The following is a 26,669-nucleotide window of genomic DNA, read 5'->3' on the forward strand; positions in this document are numbered from 1 at the left end:
TAACTACTACCCACCATTCCATGAAAAAATGGTAAATTCTACATTCAAACTTGATCTGTTAATTTGACTAATATCTTAGTGTTTATCAGCACTAATATCTTAATTTTGGTTAACTGTGACTCCATGAAGTTTGTCTTACCAACACAGACACGTCCATCCAGTCCTACTGCAAGGCCAGGGAAGCATTCACATCTGAAAGAGCCATCAGTGTTCACACAGCGCCCGTTCATGCATATTCCATCTGTCTCACACTCATTGATGTCTGTTGGAGAACAGAATGAGCTTTATTAGAAGTTAAACTACATAGTGTTTGATGCCTGGCTGAAACTTGCATTTGTGCAGCTTATTTTCAATATATCCTATAGAAAAATATCAAGGGTAAATGGAAAGTAGTTCAAGTAAAGATTTTGTTAGGAATAATGAACTCGTTCTTTGAAACAGAATAGGAAAATGCCAAAATCAGGAGAAATAAACAGAACAAAATTATTTTGTTCTCCCTGGAGAATAAAAGGGACTACATTTTCCTGACTTGTTCCTACGAGGTACGTGTTCCGATTTAAGGGTCATTCAGGCAAAATCATAATTGAAGGAAGGAGGAAACTGTGGCTGCTAAGACAAAGGACTTGTGTAGTATATAACAGGACATTCCCTTTCCGTATTAACAGTTCATGCTGTAAGAAATCAGTCCAAATAGCAAATTGAATCTTTTACCCTCTGACAAGGTGCCTTCACAGGGCCACCAAAGAATTTCCTTTCCTCCTGCAGCACATCTGAATCTCCCCAGTCAGGCCCTGCCTGCAGTCCCTGTCTCTCTGGTGATCTGCATGACAATTGGGTTTTCCTATCGGGCGCTCATTACAGCACATTTTATAAACTTTCAATGAATGGAGTGCCCTCCAGCCTTGAAAGGAATTCATTAATGATTTGAGCCCTGAGCAATTGCCTGGCACAAGCTACCATCTTTGCCCAATAATGGCACATTGGACAATAAGGCCCATAGCAATGAAGTATAGGAATGAAAACTTATAATGTTAAACTATCACATAGACATGTCAAATTAGTAAAAAACCTATATAGGCTGTGTATCCTGATAATAGTAAGATCATTCTCTAGATGCAGAAAGCATACTATCATTTTAGAAATGATAAAGAAAATGAGTGTTATAAATATTGTTTGGAAATATGTATAACCTTTATAAAATAATCACTTCATAACAATTCTCCATACTATATACAAGAGACAGTGTGTGTGACAATTTCCTTTTTTCTGACCTTAAAAGGGCAAATTGAGAGTGAAACACCTCTGTGTTTTACTTAGTTTGTGTTGTTTGGCATAAAAAACGGCTTGTATGATCCAAGATTCCTTCTTCAAACTGCATTTTAAAATAAAAGCTATATTTAAGTACATGGGCTCGAATCATTTTTACTTCATCCTACAATCTTTTGTTCTGTTTCAGACAAATCTTAGATATTTTTCCCACTTTAAATTTATCAGTGCAGGTAAAAACGGAGTTGGGATTCAAAATGAGCCCATGCTCTTTAATGGTGTAGACAGCTATTTTGGTGAACAACACTGAACTCCTAGAACAGATTCTCCTACAAGCAAAAAAAAAAAAGAGAAAAAAAGCTTTCCTTTTTTAAGGTTATTTCTAGAAACAGAAAGGCAAAATTACTTCTTTCCCATTTCCTGTAGTTCATTTTTAAAAAAAAGATTTTGTAACCTGGTAAAGGGAGAAATGTGTCATCTATTTTCTTTTGTACTGATTTATGAATGTGTTGGAAATACCGCTATAGAATTTTTTAAAGGCAAAGTGGGTCACTTAAAATGGTGCAAGTCAGATGAAAACCTGGTTCCTGTAAAGATGGGTAAAAAGCTTCTGCTTTTACCAGGCCTGAGATTCCACAGAGTAAGTAAACTTCACCCACAGAACTAAAGTCCAAAATTCTAATCTTCAGAATGCTCCGCTCTCTTCTGTGGTAAAAGTCACCATTTGGACAACTTAAAATATATTCAACCTGGCTCTGGAAAACCAGCTAATGGATTAATTCTCCATGTTCAATGAGTTTTGCCTTTTCTGCTTAGCTTGCTTAGTAGTGCTAGCTGGGTACACAAAGTCCTCTAATTTTAAGCAGGAAAAATTTGCTCAGACTACTAAACTACCATTTTCAATTGCCTTGCAATAACTTTTAATTTGGGGGATTCCTGTTGATTTAAAGATGAAACAATGTATGGAACAGAAATAATGCTCCAAACTTCTGCATGCCTGATACGTGTTTCTGAAAAATCAAGCAAATCATCATTGAAAGAAGCTAATGGTGAATAAATTTAGCATGTCTTGTATTTCAGGGAATATACAAGACTGTGGTGTAACATTATTTTTTGGCATGTTATTTCAGAAAGTCTAAGTGGAATTTTTTACCAGACAGCCAAGCATATGCCCTGTACTTATACTTAAATTCCAGTTTTATGGAACTAAGTGTTAATTAACTATCCCCATCTTTGGGTTAGAAGACCTTCCTAATAGCTGAAACTCAGCTTGGAGGACATCAAACGATACAGTTATAGAAGCAATGAGCTGCACTCTTCCATTCCTTTCTCGATCCCCTAGTTCTGCAAAAACACACACACAATTCCCTATCAAAACTGCTCAGGCAGAAAATGAACTTGCTTCAGAAATGTTCATTTGTGCAAACACTCCCTGCACATCCAAGCATGACCTTAGAGTTTTGTAGCAATGGGGGACAAAGATACATGGACCTCCTCCTTCTTGCTTGCTCCAAAGAAGATCACTTATTGCAACAAACCAAGCTCTAAACTTCATGCTCCAAACTTCACCCAGACAGGCACACGCCGGCTGGCTGCCACTGTGGTGTGGCTGTTCACGTGTCCTTTTACCCAATCAGCCCTCTGATCCCGTGGTGCCCACACGTCTCGCCAACCAACCACTGCCTCACGCACAAGGCGACCCCACGCCAGCCAGGCAACCCCATCTCTGGTTATGTCAGCTGTTCTTTACTTTCCTCTTAGCTGAACCTTTCCCAGAGTCCTTCTGTTGCTCACCAGAAGTGAAAAGGATTTCTTCTCTTCCCCTTCTTTGTTCAATCAATAAAAACACATCAAAAACAACTATGCCGCTGACGAAGAGACTTACAGCATAGGAAAACAAAAAGACAGTGTCCAATATCCCCAGGAAGAATGTTGCTTTTTCTGCATTTGGAAATAAATGGCTACTGTTCCAAAGTTCACATGGCCTGGGCTGTGCAGGCAGAAGGAAGTCCATTGGCTGGAAATGCTGACTTTAACATTACTGAATGTCTTTCTGGAAGCATGGAGCAGGGAATAACTGAAGAAAGCAGGAACATAACAATATGATGGTGAGTGCAGTGAGACACAAGGCCTCTACTGGCAAGCTGCCCCTGCAAGCTTTCAGGCACAGCCATGTTCCTGGCAGCCCTACCCTGCTCCTGCTTTGGCCACAAGGGCTGGATGGTGATTAGGTCATTTTTCCTCTCACTGGGCTTTGTCTCAGAGGTGATCAATGTTTGTCCAGACAAGCAGGTGAGCACTTTGGATCTGCTGGTGATGGAACACATGCATACCCTCTCCCCTAGGTTAGTAAATCAGCTGGGCCTTGCCACTACACATGCCATGTTCCCCTTTTTTATTTTTTGATAACATGCACTTCTCTGACTATGAACAGTAAAACAATACATCTAATAAAACACTAAACGCACACCAAGCAAAAATAAACAAGGCAATACATCATGAACTGCCTAAATACTTTGCCATCACCCAGGGTCTCCAGTCACTGGGGAGCCACATTTCACAGTGAGAAGCTGAAGGACCTTTTCCAGGAAAGGTTTCCAAGTTTATCTTGAAAAGGGAGTCCAGCATTTATAAGACCATATCAGCAAGTCAAAGTGACTTGATAACATTTTTAGTGCAGAAACACTTGGTCTGTTGGCATACTTCTTGACCAGCCAGGACCACAGCCTGGCCAGAGCCTAAGCCTTAACAGGAAGGGTTTTCCTAAAATATCCTTCAAGCAAACCTCTATCTATATCAGATGGGAAAATTTCTTAAAATTATACACTTCTTAGCAGCCAAGTAGCTAAATAATTAATGGTAACATGAACAACCTACAACCAACCAAAGGAATGCATATACGTAACATCTAATAATTATCTTACAGCTAAATCCCTTTACAAAACTCTATGTATCAACATTATGATATAAACAACATATTCAGAATCATTAATCATATTAACTGCTTCTTATGTAAAACTCCCCAAAGCTAACACTGCTGCACAAAGTCCACCCTGTTGAGTGGAACCACCTCCCTGAGTCATTGCATATATCCATTTATGATCTTCCTGCCACCTGCTTCCATCCATGATCCTCTTGCCATGCAACGACCACCCTCATTGCACAATTCATCAAGAAAAAACCATTACATGCACCAAAATAAGGCTACAATACACAAGAGTTTGCTGGTGTTAAAGGCAAGCAAACAATACCTCTGCAACCACTTGTCCAAAAGTAAAAAGAAAAAAATTTCTGTCACAAAATCTGCCAACACTGCACTAAAAGCATCTGAATTCTGCCAAGAGACAGCAGCCTGGCACACAGACAAACACAAATTAAAACTCCTATCCATGATTCCAAAAGAGACATTATCAACTACAAGCTAAATTATTTTATCTGGACAACAAATGCACTGAACAAGCTCTCTGATCCCGTGGTGTCCATGCATCTCATCAACCAACCATTGCCTCACGCACGAGGCAACCACACACCAGCCATAAATTTGTTCTCTGGTTATATGAGCTGGTTTTTACCTCACCATTAGCTGAACGTTTCCCAGAGTGTTTTCTGTTGCTCACTGAAAGTGAACAGGATTTCTTATCTTGCACAGAATTTTAGCTTGTGTAAGATTTTAATGCATGCACTTGACAAACAAATTCAGGACATGCAGTGTCAACAATGAGTGTTTCAAAGACTTCTCTAGGACACAAGTTATTTACTTTGCACATTTGGCACGTTCAATGCCAATGACATTGTGCCATGCACAATGATAAATCATTCCAGCTGATTAAAAAAGCGTGTCTGCTGACGACTCTGCCCCATACCTCTTGTTCCCAAGAAGCACAAATAAGGCTACTCTTGAAGCTACCCAGAGAGACAGGACTCACAAGGTTTGGGAACCCATAATTTATTGTGCTTACCTGTGCAATAGCGTCCATCAGATGCTAACTGGAACCCTGGTTTACAAATGCATTTGAAACTGCCATCTTCATTGATGCACATCCCATTGAGGCAAATGTTCCTGATGCTGCACTCATCCATATCTGAAAATGTAGATGATAGACACAATGCTCATAATGTTTAAGCATAAGAACTGTTACTGGTTATATCCAAAAGACAAACCTTAATCTTTTTCTTAGTTGTCAGAGCTATCATGATAATCAGAAACATATGATACTGCACTGTCCTAGAGGATGTGTCAAAGCAATGACTCCATTTTTCATAATGAATCATTAACATAAAAAGGAATTAATCCAAAAAAAGAAAAGAGAACAAAAAACGGATGAGAAACTGGACAGCTTAAGAACTTTCAGTTGGTAAAGTCACCAAAAAGTGAGAAGGCATGTAATTAAAGAGGGTTTGACATCTTAATCTAAATAGAATCTAAATCCAAACTCCTGTTTGGAATGTAAATATAATTTTATGTTACTGAGAAGACCTGAAGGGAGAGGAATGAACATTTGGGTTTGGAGTGAAAACTTTTATAACCTCCACTGGACAAATCTAGGATTTATGGTATGGGAGAATTACCAGCACTGCGCTCGAGCATTAATTCTGTGGGCATCCTCAACTTTCATTTAAAGTAAAATCTACCCCCTTCCTGCATTCAGCATGACACGCCATACAGAAGGGTGCTAATTACAGCTTTATTCATCCTCTGACTGAATGGAATATCATGGAGGATTCAAATAGAAAAAGGTGGAGGTCTCAGACACTGTTATTCTAAACCCTGCACAGTTACTCACGAAATGGGAAAGGAAAAAAAAAAAAAGGCAAGTACAGAGAATTCTGTTCTTGATTTGAGTAAGCTTTTATATCCTCTCAGTCTTTACTTTGTCCTGGCGCAGATGAAATCAGTTTCGGATGTTACATCCAAAAAAAATCAGTAGTATTTACCAGTTTCATCTAAAGAACTACACACAGTTACATTAAGGTATGGCACAATGCCATGGTCTTTACTGATTAGTGTGTGTGCATACAACTCAATGCATTACAATGCCAGAGATGAAACTGTTTCATAAGTGGATGCAACAGACATTCTGGCAGCACATGCAATGGAATTAAAAATGTTTTACCAGACTGCCGATGTCCTGGTTTTTATTACTATTAGCACATGGTATTTGGTGGGAAAGGAAGAAATCAGAATAGAGAGTTTTTTCCTGAATAGTCTAATTTCCAAATATATTTAGTCAATGTACTTCCATAATAAGATATTTTAAAAGCAGCTTATAGTGCTAAACTGTATGTTAAAAAGAGTCAGGAAAAATAGAGTCTTAAAATGTCTGTCTCTACCAAGGATTAACAGAATCACTACTAGCACATAAAATCACTGGATCATAATGACATTACAATATATTCAGAATCGTGCTATTTTCCTTAATATTGCAGCTGTCTTGGACAGAAATTACACTTCTAGACATAGTGTGTTTTCTTTTTACTTACAGGCTAAGTCAGACAAAAATAATTTATGATTTTTAAAAAAAAAATCGTGTATCTATCCCAACCAGGAATTTTGGCATTAAGTCTTTGAGCTGAATCACTGAGATAATATTCTGCCAAAAATGTTTCTAAGAACAGTGCTTGAAATTCTTTTAACGTATGAATAGATCATTGGGAACCCTCCCAAGGACCTTGGGAAGCATGATAAAGAACATTCTTCTTTTTTCCCCTTTACTAAAGGTCTGGGAGGTAGGAACACATCAATTATGTTTACAAATTTTTCTTAAAACAATTTTTATAGGTCAGACCAGCCCGCATCTACATAAACCACATTGCTAGTCACCCAGTAAGATCCCATAAAGCTCACTGTTAAGCACACAGTAAAATCAGGCAGCATGTGACTATGTTTTAAAATGTACCACTCCCATCAAAGAAACTGCATTTTGTGATAGTGGTATGTGCTATTTCTCCTCCTGGACAGACAATCCGTTGAGGATTGCCAAGCCAAGGCTCCAGGGCTGGCTGCAAAAGACATTTTACTTGCCCTCCCAGATACAGCAAAACGTATTTGGATATCTGACTCCTTGTTTCTTCCCTCCCCCCCACTAGGGGTCCTTTTCTTTTTCATTGATGTGAATAACCTCTTGCAACTGTAATTACTGATATGGAATAACTTCAGAAAAGTCTTACCTTCACAGTTTTTCCCATCAACTGCCACTTGAAAGCCAGCATTACAGACACAGTGAAAGCTGCCATCTGTATTTATGCATCGTCCATTATTACAGATACGACCATTCTGTAAGCATTCATCGATGTCTGAAAGCCAACCAGAAAGAAAAATAATATTTTGGGAGATTCTTTTTTATACTCAAGAGGAATTTTTCCCATTTGCCCTTCCCCCAGGGTTTTAAACCTCCATGGAAATTGTATTACCTGAAAAATGATTTATTTTGATTTCCATAACTGAACATTATGGGGGTGGAAAATGTTTGTCAGCTTGAAATTTCAAGTCGCTGTGAAAGAATTTCAGTGAACACTACCCTGCAGCTTTCTCAAACAAGAATCACAATTTTGGTTGGTTTTTTTTTTAATTTTTGCTCATCATGAAAATATTTTTACTGAACTTTAATTTAATTTAACAGTACCTAACTACTTAAGGAAAGATGTGGGAAAGCTTGTCTTTTGCTGCTGCTTTGTAAGATAACAGGAAAGTTCAAGACTTTCCCACCTCAGAAGAATTTCTCCTGCTTACTTTGTATTTGAAACATCAGATCCTCTTTCCCCTCTCTCTGCAGGAGGTGCTTGGCAAGTGCTTTGGAGGACCTGAAGAGTGATATCACACGAGGCTGGCAGCTCTCCCTCTCCTCCAAAGGAGGGGAGAGGAGATGCTGAGACAGACTGTCTAGACATTTTTCAGATTGCTCAGTATTCTCCACCAAGGCCTGGACCATCTCCCAGAGATTCCTGCACACAGGGGACTCTGCTCACAGAGATCACAACCAGCCCATGCAGACCTGTCTATTATGCTTCCCAAATACCCTGGGGGTGCCCTTCCCGAGCCCTCTCTGGGGAAGTCATTGCTGCACTTCAGGAAGAAGTGGAGCACAGGGTGTCCTCCCAAATGCCCCTGCTCTCTGGACACCTAGGCCAGGGGAGCTGATGCCTCTTGAAATTGTGAACCTATACTTGCCTTCTTAGCAGCATGGTAGTTCTGTGAAGAGTCCAAGAAATCCCTGAAAATCACTGTTTTGCAAGCAAGCAACCATGCCAGCAGAGGCACGAGCTGCTCAGTGACCATTCACTGCAGCAGCAGCAGCTTGCAGCCCTCCACCAAAAGTATACAGGCTTGATAAACCTCATTTGATAAACAAGCATCATCAAGCAGCAATGCATAAAAGTGACTTTCCTCTCTGCTCAGTCCCTTTTCACCCCAGTTTTCCAGCCCTTGATTGCATGCGTGTCTGGCTTCAGCCACTACACCAGCTTTCTTCCCTAGGACAGGCAGAAATGCTACAGCATCTCAAGGCCTTTTAATTTTTAGAGCTTATTTGTTTTTGGATTTTTATGCATCTGATGCCATTTAAATGTGTTAAAACTTAATACTGAACCTCATTGTTCTTTACATACACACAGTTGATCAGTCCCCCTGATCAGTCTCTCGGCCAACATATTTCTAATTTTCAAATGAGATATCACGACTTTTTTTCTCCTCAGAGAAATGTGCAAAACATCAAAGTACTCTCTCAATGAAATATCCAAAATTGCTGTCATGCCCCTGTAAGATCTGACCTCCTCTCATCAGAAATGTTAAGCAGATTATAGTAAGCACTTAGCTGTTAAAGCACTCATTGATAGCTAATCATAATAAAATTTCATCTTTTTTTGAGGTCCATTTCATATCCTCTCTTCTGCAATTGAGAAGCATTTTTTGTTCAGATCATTAACCACAATGTGACTTTATCCACCTATATCTCCAGTTAAGATATTAGTTCAGCCAAGCTCATATTAGAATTATAAGGGTTCCTAAGAACAGATGAATCAGTAGCTTGCAATAACGACTGCAATGTTTAGTCACCAATCAGAGTCATCATGCAGAAAAAATCCTCCCCTGGAACCTCAGAGCAAGGAACAGATAAACATCTGGTCATTATGGAGACTTCGTTTTTCAAGAGCTTGAGAGACTTCGTAAGGAACACATTTCCAAAAACACATCAGACACATTTGTGCATGCAAAAAAATAAAATCACTACATCCAAAGTAGTCATGCAAAGTAATTCTACAGCAAATGCTGATTTGGCAGGCACCAGTACACTATATGTGCACTTTGCCAAATGCACCCCACTAGCCTTTTTCTTTTCCTCACACTGGTCCTAAAAATTCCTTTAGAAAAACAAGATTCTGCACATCGCAGCATTTTCTGCTCTGGCTGTCAAGCAGGCACAGCTCCCATAGACTGCAAAGGAACTGCTAAGTGACCACACTTAAATGCCATTAAGCTACTGGGCTTCTGACAACCATGTGTTTGTGTAATGAATCAGTCAAATTAAAAGTGTGTGACAAAAATGACTCATGAGTAAATTCATCACAGCTGAGACTCCCCTTCAGCACTCCCTCACCACCAGTCAGCTGAACTATGAAGATGCTTCCGCAACACGGCTGCTTGGCAGCAATTAGGTCAAATACTCCCCAGCAACAGGCAGCAGTGCTGCTGGCTCTGCGTGTCTTCCTGGACCAGAGAGCAAGCTTCTGTACCACAAACACCTTTATGATTCAAAAAATCAAGGAAAGAAATGCACACTAATACAGGTAACTTTCTTCTGGCTTTTTAGAAACTTTCTGCATCAGACTGAGTGCATGCTCTGCACCCTGCACCCAGTGCAGGAAGCAAAATATGAAGACAAGCTGTGACTCTGAGCATTCAAACATCCTGTTTCATTTATATGCTTCATTTCTTATGGAATATCAAAACAATCATTTATTCCTCTGCCAGAAATCTCTCATCATGCCTTAATTATAAAGGACTGCATCCATCTACCTTTACAGTTGAATCCCTACCCCAATTTGGGAGTCACAAAACCCTGACAGGGTTGGCTGACTGCTGAGGAGTTATGTGGTCCCACACCCATAGGAAAACAGGATGAAGACCATCAGGACTACAGTCAAGTCAGATCTTCAGAATAACTATAATGAGGATTCTGAGGCTTCCCCATCTACGCTTTCCCTACTTTTTTTTTCCCACTACTTTTCCATATCTAAGTTTTCATTGCTGTAATTTATGTTTAGCTGTTTCTCTGTCAGTAAGCAGAGACAACATATGGGCAGTGTAACCTTATATTTACTCACTGGAAGTTTTATATTTCTCCCCAACTTCTTTAGTCTTTTATACAAAAAGACTTTCTCCAGTGAAGGGATGCTTAATTGTCCTTGAGATCTTCAAGCAGCAAAAGAAAATAATGTCTTTATATTAAAAAAAAGCCCAAAAAAAAAGAAAATATGTCTCTTCTATTTCAAAGCCATAAATAGTGCCAAGATCCTTTTAGCACAAGACAAAATGCCTTTTCTCATAACCCAGTCAGTGAACAGCCAGCTCCAGCAGGTCAGTCATTTTTACTGTCATATCTGAATTTTTTTTTTTCCAAACTCCCATATTTGACCCATCTGTTAAATTTTGCTTGCAAACTATTTTCCCTCCTGATAAGTAGACAATAGCAGATGTGGCTGCATGCCCATTACCTCGGCACTCTGTTCTGGTGGCCGTGCTCTGATACCCAACACGACACTGGCAGATGTAGGATCCTTGTGTGTTCACACAGTCTCCACCAACGCATGGATTCCTTTCACATTCATCAATATCTGTGGAACACAGACAATACAATTTTATTATCACACTGGCTGACAGTTATTTTTGCCTGCAGGCATATTTTATAATTTTGTACTTGGAGAAATAGTGCCCTTCAATCCCTAAGAAAAGGGGACATCACTGAGGTCCCAAAAAGATCCCATGTTTTAAGATAAACAGGATGTGGGAAAATGAATTTTCAGTAAAATATTGCATGTGTGAGAGATTGAGGCCTTAATCCCACATCTCCACATTCTCAGCTCCACTGAAGATTTTGCAGAACCAAAATCTTGCCTATAAGAGACAGTTAATCCTTGCTTCTGTTGTTGAGCTCTTACTGAGTTCCAAGCCCAAAGGTCTCAACAGCCTAACAAGATACTACTCATGAACTTAAAAAGGACTTGTAAATCCTACTAAGCATAAGTTTATGATTTTTTAACAATAGGTCATTGCATACTCAAAAAGCTGGTAGCATTTTAAAGAGACCATTTTCAATAACTAATAAACACATAATAGTCATGAGTTAGTAAAATAAATCCTTGCTTCTGTGTAATTTTGTTACAAGATTTGTTAAATATTGTTTTAAAGGCAAAATTGTTGTAAAAATAAGTTTGTCATTGATGTCAAAGTCTCTTTACTGGGTTTTTTTGGAGGCGGGGCTCTTCTATTTAAGAACTCAGTTATTACATTGTGTGCAGAAGAATGTTTTTTTCTCTAAAATGAAATTCCCCTCTGTGATTTACAGCAGAAAACCACATACCAAGGCATTCCTCTCTACCATGCAGTTGGAATCCTTTGTTGCACTCGCAGCGGTAGCTCCCAGGAGTGGGAATACAACGCCCATTTCGGCAGAGATGTCGGAATGCTTGGCAATAGTCAGTTAAGTTCACCGGCAAGATCGCTGAAATAACAACAGTTGGAAAAATATTTTAATAGTTCATCATAATAGCTTCTGATAATCTACAACTTGTGCAGGATTTTCCATTAAAAATCAACATTTACCTTCCATTGTAATGTGAATTACCTAGTGAAACAGGAGAGAGAAAATGGCACTTTGAGTCTTAGAGATTTGTTTGAAAACAGCTAACAACCACAGAAATTTTCATTGAGGCAAGTCTGGTTGTGTTTTCATCTTTTGTCCTAACAAAGAGGACTACGTCTGCTCATATCTAGAGGTAAAGTGGATGTGTGGCACTGCAGGGACTCTGCAAAAAGCCTGGAGTAGCAATGAGCAGGCAGACTGGTTCATTATTTTTGCTTTCCCAGATAGCAGTGAGGAGGGCAGGGATAACCCTGGGAATGTGCCTATACTGTCTTTGGCAGGCAGGCGTGAGCTGGCTCTGTCCCTGCTACCAGCTGACCAGAAGCTGTGCAACTACGTCAGTGCAGTGTCAGCCTAAGCTAAAATACTTTGCCTCTTAGGCTTATTAGCTCAGCTTGGTGCTGAATCAAGACTAAATAGTTTCAGCTGGTGCCAGTGCAAGCAGAGACTGCTTGCATCTGCACAAAGGATGGGCAAAATCAGCTTATGTTTACTTGCAAAAGAGATTGTGGTTATGCCAAATGATTTCAGGTGGTACATGCCTACTCCATACTACCTGGGCATGCAGTAAATTCTCTGAGCAAAGACAAAAAAGGACTATATTATATTGGTATGTTGCTCTATATTGGTAGTCTGCTCTGGCTTCCTTCTTACTTTAAGGAAAACTAACCCATCCATGTGTATCACTAAAAATTCTTTCTGGGTATTGGGTCAGTCTCAGTGTCCAGCAGACTACAGCAGCATTTTGATCAGTACATTTCCTACCTTGCCAAGTGCAAGTGAGGAAAACAACCTGAAAGAAGTTGCTTCCTCTCAGACAAGCTCTTTAATGTAAATATCTTTCACAACCTAGTCAAAGAGCTATTCATATTCTGCAGTGCTGACATGCAGCAAAGGTCACAACAGCCGTAAAATAACAGTAATGTAACTACTACAATACATGAGCCACAGTACAGACAATGAGAATGTAATTTTTGAAGCCTATCTTATCAGGGAAAACACTACTAATGAGATAGGTATTTTGCTACAAGGTACATGTTAGTCAGGCTCTGATTAAAAAGACATCCAGAGCCTCCATGTCCACATAAAGTAAAAGACACCTGAACAGCTGAAGGCAGCACACAGCTCCTGAGAAATGCATGTTTTTAAAGAAGCTAAATGCACATGGTGCAAGGAGAGGTTATTTCTTTCTCTCTTACGATGAACTGGTGGAGCCCGAGATGGATAGATGATTTCTGGATGTGGAGGAGGGTAAACACCAGGAATGACTGGCGGAGGGATGATGTCAGGACGGGCCGGAGGAAGGTCAGGTCTTGCTGGCAGCATAGCAGCTACTGTGCACAGTTTACGATACTCGTCTGAAACATGAAAACATGAGTGCTGGTTTAGACTCTTGCAGCCTGTTCCATTAAATCCAACACTCCCCCTTTTTGCAGTGTTTCAGATTAGCAATAACAAACCTTAAATAATCTGGAAAGCCTATATGTTTTCTTCATAGTAACAACTTTTGCTCTCTGAATTGAGTCATTAATCCACAGAATCTCAACACTACTTGTCAAGAGACTGCCAGTAAAAAGGTAACAGAACTGACATTCTGGACATGGAATTGAACAGTGAGGCAGGGACCTGATCCTAATCTACTTAGTCTTCTTTCAAGCAAAAATCTTTGGTGAACTCAGTGTGAAGTTTACCTAAAGAAGGACTTCTGGATTTGATCCCAAGTTAATTTAATAGAAAGCTTGCCACAGAGTTAGAAAAATACTGAACAGGGAAAAAAGCCCAGTTTCAACTGGGTTTCTTAAAAGTTAACCTCCTAAAACAAAGAAATACAAATATAAGCAATGAAGCAAAACCAATTAGCGAATGAATACACTAACACTATTTCCCTGGGAAAATTAAGTTTGCCAATAAAAGCAGAAACCAAATAAGGTGCAGTCTAAGCAGTGTAGCCAAAGAGAAACCAAGTCAGATGCACATAAATTCATCCTTTTCCAGGTGATGGGAAAATGATCTATTTTGCTGTAAGCACAGTCTATGGTGAGTGTGTTGCATTCTCCTATTCTTTATCTCTATTAGTGGCATCTGCCCTACTGCCCCACTTTTCCTTTTGCCCATGACTCTTTTGTCTTCGGGAAGTGTGGGTTTGGAACTTGCAATGCAAAAAATGCACACAGAGTATCACAATTAAAGACCACATTCCAGCTGACCTAATTCATGTTAACAATTTGTGTGCACACAAGTAATTATTTGTGCAGCCAATATCTTTGAACTTCAAAATTTAAAGTCGGTGGAACAACAGGGAAGAGGAATTATATAATGGGGGAAAAAAAAATCTAGAGATTAATGAATTCCTGAAACAATATGAAAAACAAGAACACAAAAATAAAGTAAATGTTGAGAGAACTAAGCTGGATATTTCAGCCTTCAACACCTTCATCGTGTCTGCTTCCACCTGTAAAACACATTAGAAGTTCTTCCTGAACCTCAGAGGATTTGTTAAACAAACATCATAGCCTAAAGTTCTGCTTTTCCTGATTATGATGTTTGCATTTATTTAATGCTGTTGGATGATCAGTTTGTTTCATGTGTCACTGCATTTCACCCTGTTGTTCCTTTTAGTCTTTAAACAGTGTCAATGGGAACCCTCTTACTCCACAAAAACAATTACCGCCATAGTATAAAACATTACAGTGCAAGCCTTTTTTATTGCAACTTCAATTTCCATGTGTAATTCCTAGCAATTTTGTAGTTACTATTTTGTAGTAGCAACTGGCTCTGCTGCCCACATTTAAAATGCAACTACTCAGTTACATTATGCAGCTAGTGCTCCCCTTTATATTGCAGTAAATTTCCATTCCAGAGTTAAAGATGCTTTGGGCCACTGACAGCTCTAAATTCCTTGCCTTGCTTTCTCAGGATATACTACGTAAGGAATATCTGAACTTGATTAAATAATGCCAGCAATACCTTAAATGCATGTGAACCTTTTCAAAGAATTTCAAACCACTTTTTAAAAGAGTAATTTATAGTCTCAATTTATATCTCAGGTCAGAAGCAAAACCAAAAAAGTGGCATGTAACCATGATCTGGAAGACCTTGCATGGATTTATGAGTCAGGAAGTCCTGGGTTCTAGCTCCTTCTCCATGACGTCTCAGTCTGCAGCTTTGGCCAAATTACTTTACTTTTCCACCCAGTTTACTCACCAGTTAGATATGAACAATTAGAAAGTATCTGAAGAAAGCAAGAATTGTGTTAAGACTGAAACATTTCTCCTATTTCAGATGGTTATCAATAGAGTGCACTATGTTTTAGCATTGTTCTAGCCAGTTTTGAACTTTTAACATGTTTAAATATTATTAATAAGACAGTGACAGAAAGCCTTCCAACAGTTCTGATTGTAGATTTCTGCTCCAGTATTATGCAGTTTCACTCAAAGGATTAAACACAAGAATAATAAAAACTCCCTTACATGAACTCTGACAATTTCTTCAGAGTTACACTGCTATAGGGTTACAGTCCCATTCCTCCATAAACTCTGCACCTCCCTTAACCTCCTCCTATAAATTCTTAAATTTCTTGTATTCTCCTCTTCTAAATGATTTTATTAGGTCTCCAGTTCAAAACAATCCCAAAATCAGCTTCCCTCCAGTCCCTCATGCTTAGTTTAACAATCTTCACCATCACCATCTTCTCTCAATTCAAGTGATACATTATCTGAGGATTTCAATACACAAGGAGGCAAAAATGAATTTTGGTAGCAGAGAGAAATCATCTTCTGTGTCAAATTTCAGAAAATATATGGCACCTCAGAAAGCTTGTCACGAGGAAGGAAATCCCTGTTTCCCAATGAAAATGCAGAGGGGTAAGGGATGTATTAAAAGGGTCTAGAGGAAGTAACTTGATCTTGAAGAGGATTTTGAAAACAAATCTGAAGCAGGTAAGGTCAGAATAACTTGACTACAAAACACTAATCAGCAACAAATAATTCTTTCTGTCTGCTTGCCCTCGTGGGGGTCCTGAGCACTCTTCCATATAGGAGGCTTTGCTTGAGCAGGGGAGCTGGACTAAACAATCTGCCAAGGTGCCCTTCAGCCTCACCATTCTGTGTAGCTCTTTACTGAAAACATTACAGCTAAAAAACCAAAACTACATCACTGCTGACGAGCTCAGGCGGGTTCGTACCGGTGGATCTGATGGGGCACATTTCGGGAGCGGCGGCGGGGGCGGATGACCAGCAGCGGCCGCTGTCACAGCAGCACTGCATCTTGGACAGGGGCTGCGGCAGCTGGCTGCCACAGCGCCCGTTGCTCAGCGTGGAGTAGCAGAACCCAGGGCGCACGTCTGCCGAGAGAAGGAAATGGATGGGTGACTGTCAGTTCAACGAGAAACGTGGCTTTCACAAAAGGGAAAGGTCCCATTTTTCTGGAGTGATTTGCATTATCAATGGCATAGCCCTTGCAGCACTACAACAATCAGGAAAACAACATAGACAATATTTGGGCTGCTTTGGACTCAAGAGTAACCTGTGAGAAAGCTGCAGGGAAATACGGAGCAGCAGTGCATTAACGGAGGCAAAAATGCAATAAAAACATATATTCAGCATATAACAACATATGCTTCCATGGCCCTAAAGAAAAAATGCAGTGTCATCTTTATTAAAGATCAAATAAGTCTTGATTTGTGACACACAGCAATAAATTCACAGCATTGCAATTCACAAAGCATTAGTTCATTTTTCATTAGTCGTGGCTTCCCCAGCTGAAGTATGTAGTGATTTGACAAGATATAGGCTTGCAGGCAAGAAAGTGCAACACAGTTTTAACTGGTGTTATCACACTGTTTATGGCTTCCTATCTGAAAAGGATCAGCATGTGTTGTACAAAGAATGTCCTGTACTCAGATTTTATATACTCAGCTCTGTGAAATGTTAGAGATAGCTCAGCTTAGAGAAGGACAAGAAAATGTGGATGGGATTTTAAAAAATATCATCAAAAATAATCTTGTGATACCATCTGAAGCTTTGAGGAATTGTTTCACAATATGCCACATCTTGTCAAACTAAATATAAGCTGTAATGTGATTTGACAGTGCATGATAAACCAGACTAAGTTTGTTTCTAAAATATATAAAGAGTTGCTGTCAAAATGTAGTGGAAAAAGTTGCAGATCCAGTCTTATAACAGCAGACATCATTCCCTAAAGAAACAGTACCTCAGTTATCCAGGGCATGGTGGATTCATCTGTCTAGTGCCAGTGCTTTCCAGAATTCACTAGCTACACAAGTGGATATTAAAAAAAGCAGGGGAGTTTCTTCCTATTTTGAGGAAATTGACATACAGTGATATGTTGTGAGAATCTGTGATAGTTCTGTCTTTTATTAGCTGGAACCCTGAACATGGATATTACTGACATTACAGCTGCCCTCTATTTCCAAACTTTGTTTAGACCACTCATACTATCATATAATGGAAACCTGAAACAGAGAACAAAAAATCAGGTTTCAGTTCTACTGCTGGTTCTCTATTTTCTCCTGGTGCCCAGCTAAACTGCCACACATATTTACTCCTTCATCTACCCTTTAAAAATCAAATAGAACTCCTTGGAGTTGAAACTGTTCTCCAGTACCCCTGGAGAGATACTCAGTTGTTTGCTGTGATGGTGGGGTGGATGGGAAGAAGGAAGTAATCTAACAGACCTGATCATCATCTTTTGTAATTCATCCTTCTCCATTTTGGTCAGTACCAAGTTTTGAAACATTTCAGAGCAGTAATGGAAAGTAGAAAAGTAATTTACATGGGATCTGCGCAAGTACACAGTGTGCCATGAAGAGATAAGCACACAGCAAACACCTTTATCTACCTACAGTTATAAGAGAATGTCCAAAAGCCACATCATTTTCACAAAAAAGCCAGCAAGTTTATAAGAAAAATACAAAATCTTTCTGTATTACTGATCAGAAGATATTATTCTTACTTTTTCCCCCCTTTTCTGTTCCAAATGGTAAAAACACACAAACCAGGACAAGAACAGCAGGAAATTACTTTTATCTGTTTCATTTCTTAGAATGTATTGCTTTTACTAAAAATTATAGTCTTCTGAAAAGGCAAAAAATCACCACAAGAATAAATTTCAATAAAAACGTGTCTCTCAAAAAGAAAAAAATGTAAAAAGAGGTCATCAAAAAGTAACACAGACCAAACAAATTTATGCCAGTTGGAAGTATGGTCTAGCAACTTTCTTCACTGCACTCTACATGGACTTGGGATGAGATGCCTTGCTCTTGTTTCTGCTCTTCAGCTCTAGGAGATAATATCTCTGCTTTGTCTATTCTTATTTTTAAGATTTGTAATAATGGAGCTCCTGGTGCATCCTTTGGATATCTGGCCCCAGTGCTGCTGAGCTGGAGTCCCCTAAGGGATACATTTCTCAGAAGCATTTCCTCCTCCCTAACAGAACAGACACATCCAGCTAACACTTTTCACTTAAGACAGGCATGTTGTAATTAAATCAAGATTACATGTTTTGCCCAGCACTAACACAGATCTGGGCTCTGTCCCTGTGAATATGGCAAGAATGAATCTGCAAATTAGACAAGAATCCAAAATATCTGCAGACAATTGATAGTGCTTCCCATTGAGCACATTTTGCCTTGAAGACAAAGCCAAAATGTCAATGATGGCTCATAGTCTGACATATTATTTATCATACCTTGTCACCATTTAAAACTCCAATTCTTTAGCTGAATTACTTCAGCCTACAAATACAGGGGGTAAAAATGCTGAGAAACTGCACAAATATGACATGGGTGTGAATGTTGGGTAGCCCTGACAGAGCAGTGACTACAAAAAGTAAAAAGCAATTGCAAGTTGTGCATCTCTAGAATTTTTTTTTACGGAACGGAAAATCAATGATTTAACAATCCATAGCAATTTAGAAGCTATTAATCTGAAGCAGTAAAAGCAACTCCCACTGGTATTTTAAGTGTACAGGATCAAATCTACAGGAAAGCTATTGCTGATAATGGAAGAAAAGCAGTTTATTTCTTACAGCCTGCAGAAATTGAATGGCACCATTCAAAATTAATCATAACCCAAACTACTTGCAGATCTCTTGGGAAAGTTAATATTATCTCTGTGAACTTTGGGATTCTTTCCAATTTTTTCCAAAATGATTTCCTACCAGAAGTATTAAACAGGATGTTGTCTTGGTTCCTAGTGCTGACACTGTGTAAGAGCCATTAAATAAATATGCTAAAACTGAGGAAATAAACCTTTCATTTGATTTTTGCTCAAAATTCAGCACTGGCACTGAAAAAACAAATTACTGCACAAAAATGAGAAAAAAAACCCAATTAATTAACTACTAGACCTGCCTCAGAGTAGGCTGTATGCTTCCCAGAAGCATTAACTGCTAACACTGTTCCTTCAGTGCTTTGGCACTGCAGTGGCAATAATTTCTTTCACAAAGCTCTCTGGTTCCCAGTCCAGCATTTGGAAGATGGGTTCTGCTCTATCGCAGTGGAAGCCAGAGAGAACAGCTCTGCCAAATCATCAACGTCATAAAAGCACATAAATATATCCCATACTCAGTTTATCACATTACTTCCTTTAATGACAAAGGCCTGCATTAGGGTTATAACAGTTGGAATGCAAATTTACTTTTCTAAATGAGTGCTGAATATAAAACAGACTAAATTAAAGACAAGCATGAGAGCAACAATACCAAGGAGGCCTTTAAACAAGAAATATGACATAACAGAAAAGCTGCAGTAGAAAAATAAAAGAGGTCTCAAAGAAAAGCAAAAAAAAACTATCCTGCAAATGAAAAACTCATTTCAGACTACATATACAGGCATGTGATGTACTTCTACATAAAAGAAGGGTGTCAAGTTCACAAGTTGAAATATGTTTCTGACACACTGTTACCCATTCTTGATATTAATGACTTTTTATAACACCTACTGTCCTATTGTTCACAGGATTCTACTCACCTATGCATTTTAAGCCATCAGGAGCTGTATAAAACCCTGGAGGACACTTGCAGAAGTAACTGCTAACTGTGTTTGAACACTCTCCTCCATCACAAATTCCAGGAATGGTACTACATTCATCAATATCTTTAAGACAAAAAGAGATGCAGAGGCAGGTTAGCTAAATTAGTTTTGGCACAAGAAAAAGTATTTTATAATTAGTAGCAATAATCAAATTCAGGGCATAATCAGTAGTTTTGAATTAGTATCTTCCATTAGGCATCTTATAAACAGAATCTTAAAAAAAACTGCATCTGCAAATTCAAAATACAGTATCTGTTACCTGTGAAAGTTTTACTGCTTAATACAGATGGATGAGCATCTTAAAACTGCAGAAATTGACTAATTCTAACAAAACTGTAACTCATCCAGTCTGAATTCGGCATGAAGAAAACTGTGTTGGGACCGGAGTGAGAACTGTGTAATGACCACAATGACCAGGAGCTTAACCATTATCTCCAGCAGTACAGCCTCTCCTGGTAGCACACTGAGGCACTGCTTCAGTACAGACCCACAGGGACATGACCACCTACTGAACTGCCTGTCCTTCTTACTGCTCTAGGGCTTGTCTTGGAAATATCCCCCACAAAAGCACTGAGCAGCTAGGTACTGTTTAACTAATGCAATCTGACAGCATTACAGCTCAGACCAAGATGACTGCAGGCAACAGAAATTATCTTCTCTGCCTTTCTCCACTAAATCAATGTGCAGAAGTTTCAACAGGTTTCTAGAGTGTAACCAAAATATCTACTGCAGAAGCCAGACAGCATCCATAATTCTCCCTACATTTTGTCAGTGATTTTAAAATAAAGTTTCCATATCATGATTGTCTTCACTAACAAATCTCAATCCATATACTAAATCATCATCATAGATATAATGTAGAAAAATTTTCAAAGTCTGCAGGAAAAAACCCTAACAAATTCTTACAACTCATCATAGCTGCACAGAGGGAACTTGAAGGGTTTCTTCCACAGCTAGTTCATATAATCTACAGCTATGTGAATAACGACCTATGTCAGCCCCAAGTGTTCCTTAATTACCACCAGTAGCCTGCCTGTGATGTGTAGTTACTTTCCCCTTGGTTTCCAGTGACTGTCTTAACAATGCAGCTGTATCTAATTAGCACCACCCTCATCTCCTAGGAACCTGGAGTTCTGCTGAGCTTAGAAACAGCTCACTCTTTTCCATGGTACCTACAAGAGAAATCAGCCAAACAGAGCAGAAAAGGAGGTTATTCTCAAGACTGATCAATGACATCTGCGTGTCACAGCCATCTACAGTCACCCAGTTGATGTCCTGACAGGGAGCATCCAGCTAGAAATAATGGCATCAGAGGACTCTACCCAACCTCTCCTCCAGAGATCTACGAAAACAGACACATGACTGTAATAATGATTTCACCAACCACAAAAATTTCTGAGATGAAATACTGCAACACCACCCAACACACCAAGGCAAGGAGTGAATAATACTGTAGTCATTAAAAAGGACTGGAAGAGTTTAATGTAACACATAAATTGGAATTTGGCCCCAACAGATGGGGGAACACCCAAAGTCCCACAGGACCGTTAATGAGCATTTTAGCAAGTAGAAAGGATCTCAGCCCTACTTCTTCTGTGAAGACAGTAATATAAAACCTAACAACTGCTGGTCTCCTAGGTAAAGCGTGGGATGCTGTAATATTTTTGTGGCCCCTTGTCTTTGTAGGAAAGTAGTGGAGGGACTGGGATGGCACACATAACCCAAGTTTGCAGACTCAGCCATCCTAATTGGAGAGGAGCCCTGGGTCCCCTGTGCACACATTCTTCCCCAGCATCTTGCTAGTTGTCCTGATGTGGGTCACATTCCTCACTTGGGTGTGTGAGAGGGGTGTGACCTTTTTTTCACTGCTACTTCGAGGATGTTGCCAAAGACTCAAGTCCGAGTTCCCTGGGAGCACTGCTAAGAGACTTCTGGCTTCTGCTCCAAGATTATACACCACAGGAGTCCCACAAGTCTCAGTGACAAAAAATGTGGAAATTGAGTTTTGGTCTGAATAAAGCCCTTAATTAACAGAGAAAAATGCAATTGTAAATGGATCAGATTCAAGCATTTTCTGACTCAAATTCACCAATGTTTATCTTAAAGTCAGTGTTGCCACTGTTTATATAGAGTCCGACCTTTTTAAAAAAAAAATCATCAGTCTTTATTTTAGGGTTGAGCCTAACCCAAACAGTATTTCACTATTTATATTAGTGTTGACATCCATATAAGCAACATTGTCGTTGTTAAGTACGCAAGTTTTACAAAGGTAAGTATATTTGATGTACTAGCAGACTTAAATGTCACTCCAGGAAAAACTACTCCCCCAGTCATCACAAAAAATAGAATTTACCTCAGTATTAGAGCAAATGGAAAAGAAATGGTTATATCAAACAAAGAAATAATGTAGCAGTTAAAATACAGATTTCCACCAGCTATGCTAACAAAGAGAACCTTGGCCAACCCCTCTCCTTTTCCATCTTGTTGATTCTCTACCTGCCCTTGACGATTGCTATTATGACCTTACTTTAATGGAGACCCCCTGAAAAAAACAGTACTGTAATTCAGCAGGTAACTCCCAGTTGAACTAAATCATCACTCTTTATTTTAGGGTTGAGCTCTTTATTTTAGGTTTAGTGACCAAGGACATGTCACAACTGCTAGAAGTCCTCCTTGCTAAATACAAAGCTAAACCAAGCAAACAATCAGATATTATTCATTATGCATCAAAATTAAGTACAGTTAATTACTGTAAACCAAACAACTCATACTGACTTATAAAATTCAAAAGATAATTTAGAAAGAACAGGACAGATGGGCTGTTGTTACATGATCATGCTTTTAAATGTTGTGTTTCTATCTTATTTCATGCCACTGGTATAAAGGTGGTGCTTTTAATTATTTGAATTATATTAATACTTACACAGCTTTAACTAAAATTGTTTGGTATATACAATATGAGGATGTACTGAAAGTAACTCTCTGTCTGCAGAGATTCAAAAATCAATACGTATGAATTTGAAGGAAAAATTAATCTGATCTTTGCAGCCAGGTGATCACTGCAAAGGGATTTCACAAAACGGGGAGGAAATATGTGGCAGGATTTGGGAACACAGCAACCTACACCAGGTTCTTGAGTCAACTTCCTTAACTGTTAGCAAGTGCAGGCTCTTAGGGTGGTCACTGTTTCGGGGTTTTTGTTATTTGGTTGTTGGTTGGTGTTTGTTTTTAAAATGATTCAGCAATTGAAGAATACCATCAAAATGTTTATGAGATGCAGCCTACAGCTCTCAGCTTTTCATGTACTAATACTTAAAAAGGCTCATGTTCAGTCTCTCCTATTCACCACATTCTTGGTACTTCATCCACAGAAGGAAACACTTGCAATGTTGTTCTATTCTAAATGTAGGTTACATTCTGCCAAAATCATTGGCAGACAATATGTAAACCATGCTGTGTACAAGCTCTTCTGAAATTGCTCTTCCTAACCTGCAAATAAATTATAAAGTTTTGCTTGAAATAGCATTTTTTCTTTTGAAAGAGTAATTCATAATTCTTCTAAAATAACTAAAAAGTTTTGAGTGCTTCTTAAAGAGAACTTTACACAAAAAAGGATGGTGAATGCACACCTTTCTCTCACAAATACTTTTATTGTACTGAAATTTGGCATTCCAAAATCACTAGACACTTATGAAACTTGTCTACTCCAGTTAATTTTAGTCTAATTACTGAAAGTAGAATTAGTTGCAAGAGTTTAAACATCATCTGGACTTCACTGTAAATACAAATCGATAATGTGCAACTAACACATTTTAGTACTATGCTCCTTATCTACTCAAAATTCTCTTCAAGGTGACATCTATGCTTGATTATTATATTAGAAAGAAAAAAAAACTCTATCAAATCACAGTAAAACAACAGCACGATTCCATAATCACACACTGCAAATCTCCACACTAATATCTAGCACCTGCTGTACCCCCAAGTTAGGATGACTAGTAAGTGAAGATAAAATGTTTGTCCTTCTGTAACATATGCAACCATAAGGCTGAGTTTAGACCACAATCCAGCAGCCTTCACACAGCAGTGTCAAGCTCTCACTTATGTTAAATAGAGTTCACCTGAGTAGGTAGGAATGTTTGAATCTTCCAGTCATACACACTTTTTGGTCAAAAGATCCACAAAGAAACATGTGCCTCAAGCATTTCTAAAGCAACATATCAGTTAGAAAGTATTTTAATGTTTAATGGTAGATGTACCTTCAAGTTTGAAATGTTACATTAATTAAAAGGCTATAAAAGTTGCAGGGCCAATATTTAACATTCTCTGGTTTGGGAGAAAGAATCCCTATTTGTATTTGTTGTGAATAATGCCACCTGCACGCTCAAGGCAGAAGAAACACTAAGTTTTTTCCAAACTGCTAAACAAAGTTGGTCCCTCAAAAGAAGACACTCCCACTTCTACTTTCAAAAGAAAGTTCTAGAAGTTCTTACCATCACATTTTTGTGTTACTTCATTAAATTTGTGTCCAGCTGGGCATTTGCACTCAAAAGATCCAACAGTATTAATGCAATTTCCCCCTTGACAGATCCCAGGGATGGCTTGGCATTCATCCACATCTGTGATATAAAAAAGGAAAAAACACCCACTTTAATTTCATTTCTCAAGAACAGCCATAATAATTTGTCTACACAGAAATGAAATATGCCTAAATCCGTTCTTCACCCATCATAATATTATGATACTGCTTGGGAAGACAGACACTAATTTTGTAATTATTCTATGCAAAGTATGATTAAGTACAGTACTCTAAATATTTTCTGCAAGAAATCACATGGTTATTATTGTTACAGACATTAAATATCTAACTGCTATTGCTTTGTTTTTCCAAAACATCTGGGGAATGGTGTGCAGAAAACACAGCCTGCCAGAACTCAAGTTTCTTTGAAGTGTCTAAAGCTGGTCACCCAAAATCACTTGCCCCCTTGAAAATCTTGGCAACTCCATCCAGTGCTTAGGCCACCAGCATAGAGGAGCAGTTGCAGTGAGCATGGAGGGGGCCTCATGGAGAGGCACAGCAACTGCAGAGTCATTTCCGATGGAAATTATTAACTTGACACTCCAGCGAGATCAGCACCAATGACATTAGACTGTGGTTAGTATTTGACTCAAAAGGTTTTATAGCCATAATTAATGTTTCCGGAGGAATCATTAATGACCTGCTTAGACATACATAAATTTGAGGGGTTTTCCCTATTATTTTTCTTTCTTTGCTTTTCATTTTTTTACCGAGGAAAATGAAACAACACAGATGATATCACAGGCTAGGTAGTAAGCTCAAGACAAACATTTTCAAGAGGCCCCAGTTTGTGGCCTCACAATTATTTTAGCACAACAACATGTGTGTCGTCACTTAGCTGCAGAAGTGTTGCTATGGCTTAATAACAGCTACAGAAAAGAGGCTAAAGGAGGTGGAGGAGTGGCATTGCAACAGCACACTGGAGAAGTCTGGCTCACAGTCCCCAGGGGCTGCCCTGTCTCTGCTGCTCAGGAATTCCTTCAGGAGAACAGAGCACTCCACTCTCCAATTCCCCCATCTCCTCAGGAGAACCAGCTGCTGCTGCTAAAAACTGGTTGCTTGGGTTCTTGGGCTTCACAGTGACATAGGTTTCGATGCAGGAACACAAACTGAAGGAGACAATGCCTTCAAATATCTCTTTATAAATCCCAGAGAGACCACTGTAGTGTGTCCTCCAGTCTGAAAAGCGAAGTATTATGTCTGCACAAAAGGCTGAGAGGCAATTTTCCTGGGAGCCACAAGTAGGAAGTCTCAGGAATGCCAACTGCACCACATGGCAGAGCTCTGTAAAGGTCCCTGGGTGAAGGGATCCAGGGCGGGGGCAGCAGCAGAGCAGAGCTGGCCCTGGGGCAGCTGTGCTGGGAGGGCACAGAACGAGCACAGCCTCAGCAGCCTCGACCCAGCCACACAGCTGCTGGGACTCGAGCTACAGCAATGGGCTGTGCTTTAGCAACAGCAATCAGCCAGACTTCATGGCACTGCACTGACTTAAAAAACCTCAAAAACTAAAGAAAGTCATGCATCTGAGTCATGATGTCCGTTTCAAAATCCCACCTTTTGGTTTTATTTTTCTTCTTTGTATCTTTAAAAATCTCAGCTGTGATATTAATTTAACTTTCAGCCAAAGTCAGAATTTGGGCAGTGATATTCTATTTACTTTTGCAAATAACCTTGCCTGCCCTCACTATTTCTTTACTTTTCTTTACTTCCCCACACAAAATAATTATTTCTTTTTCTCTTCAGAGAACCTGGATCTTATTTAACCTGTTTTCCTTTATTTAGATTGAACATGGATGTGAAATCCTTGAAATGTCTTCAGTCTGAATGGATGTTATCTGATTTCAAAAGTATTTAGTACAATTGCATAAAAGATAAAGCTAATATGTGATTCCATAAAAGATCTGTTGAAATT

At 39.1% G+C, this 26,669-nt stretch overlaps 1 protein-coding gene across 6 annotated transcripts in view; it reads right to left on the minus strand.

Annotated features, from left to right (window-relative positions):
- Positions 1–26,669, minus strand: part of FBN1 (fibrillin 1) — a 144,166-nt gene that overhangs the window by 65,241 nt on the left and 52,256 nt on the right. For all 6 annotated transcript variants that reach the window (XM_064389429.1, XM_064389431.1, XM_064389432.1 and 3 more), the window contains 9 exons: positions 24,672–24,797; positions 20,116–20,241; positions 16,309–16,467; positions 13,325–13,483; positions 11,844–11,984; positions 10,978–11,097; positions 7,435–7,560; positions 5,226–5,348; positions 140–262 (listed from right to left, as the gene is read on the minus strand). In XM_064389429.1, the coding sequence (XP_064245499.1) occupies positions 140–262; positions 5,226–5,348; positions 7,435–7,560; positions 10,978–11,097; positions 11,844–11,984; positions 13,325–13,483; positions 16,309–16,467; positions 20,116–20,241; positions 24,672–24,797 (1,203 nt within the window). The remainder of the gene's footprint in view (positions 1–139; positions 263–5,225; positions 5,349–7,434; positions 7,561–10,977; positions 11,098–11,843; positions 11,985–13,324; positions 13,484–16,308; positions 16,468–20,115; positions 20,242–24,671; positions 24,798–26,669) is intronic.

This window comes from Passer domesticus, chromosome 14, assembly GCF_036417665.1.
Source record: "Passer domesticus isolate bPasDom1 chromosome 14, bPasDom1.hap1, whole genome shotgun sequence".
Taxonomy (NCBI): Eukaryota; Metazoa; Chordata; class Aves; order Passeriformes; family Passeridae; genus Passer; species Passer domesticus.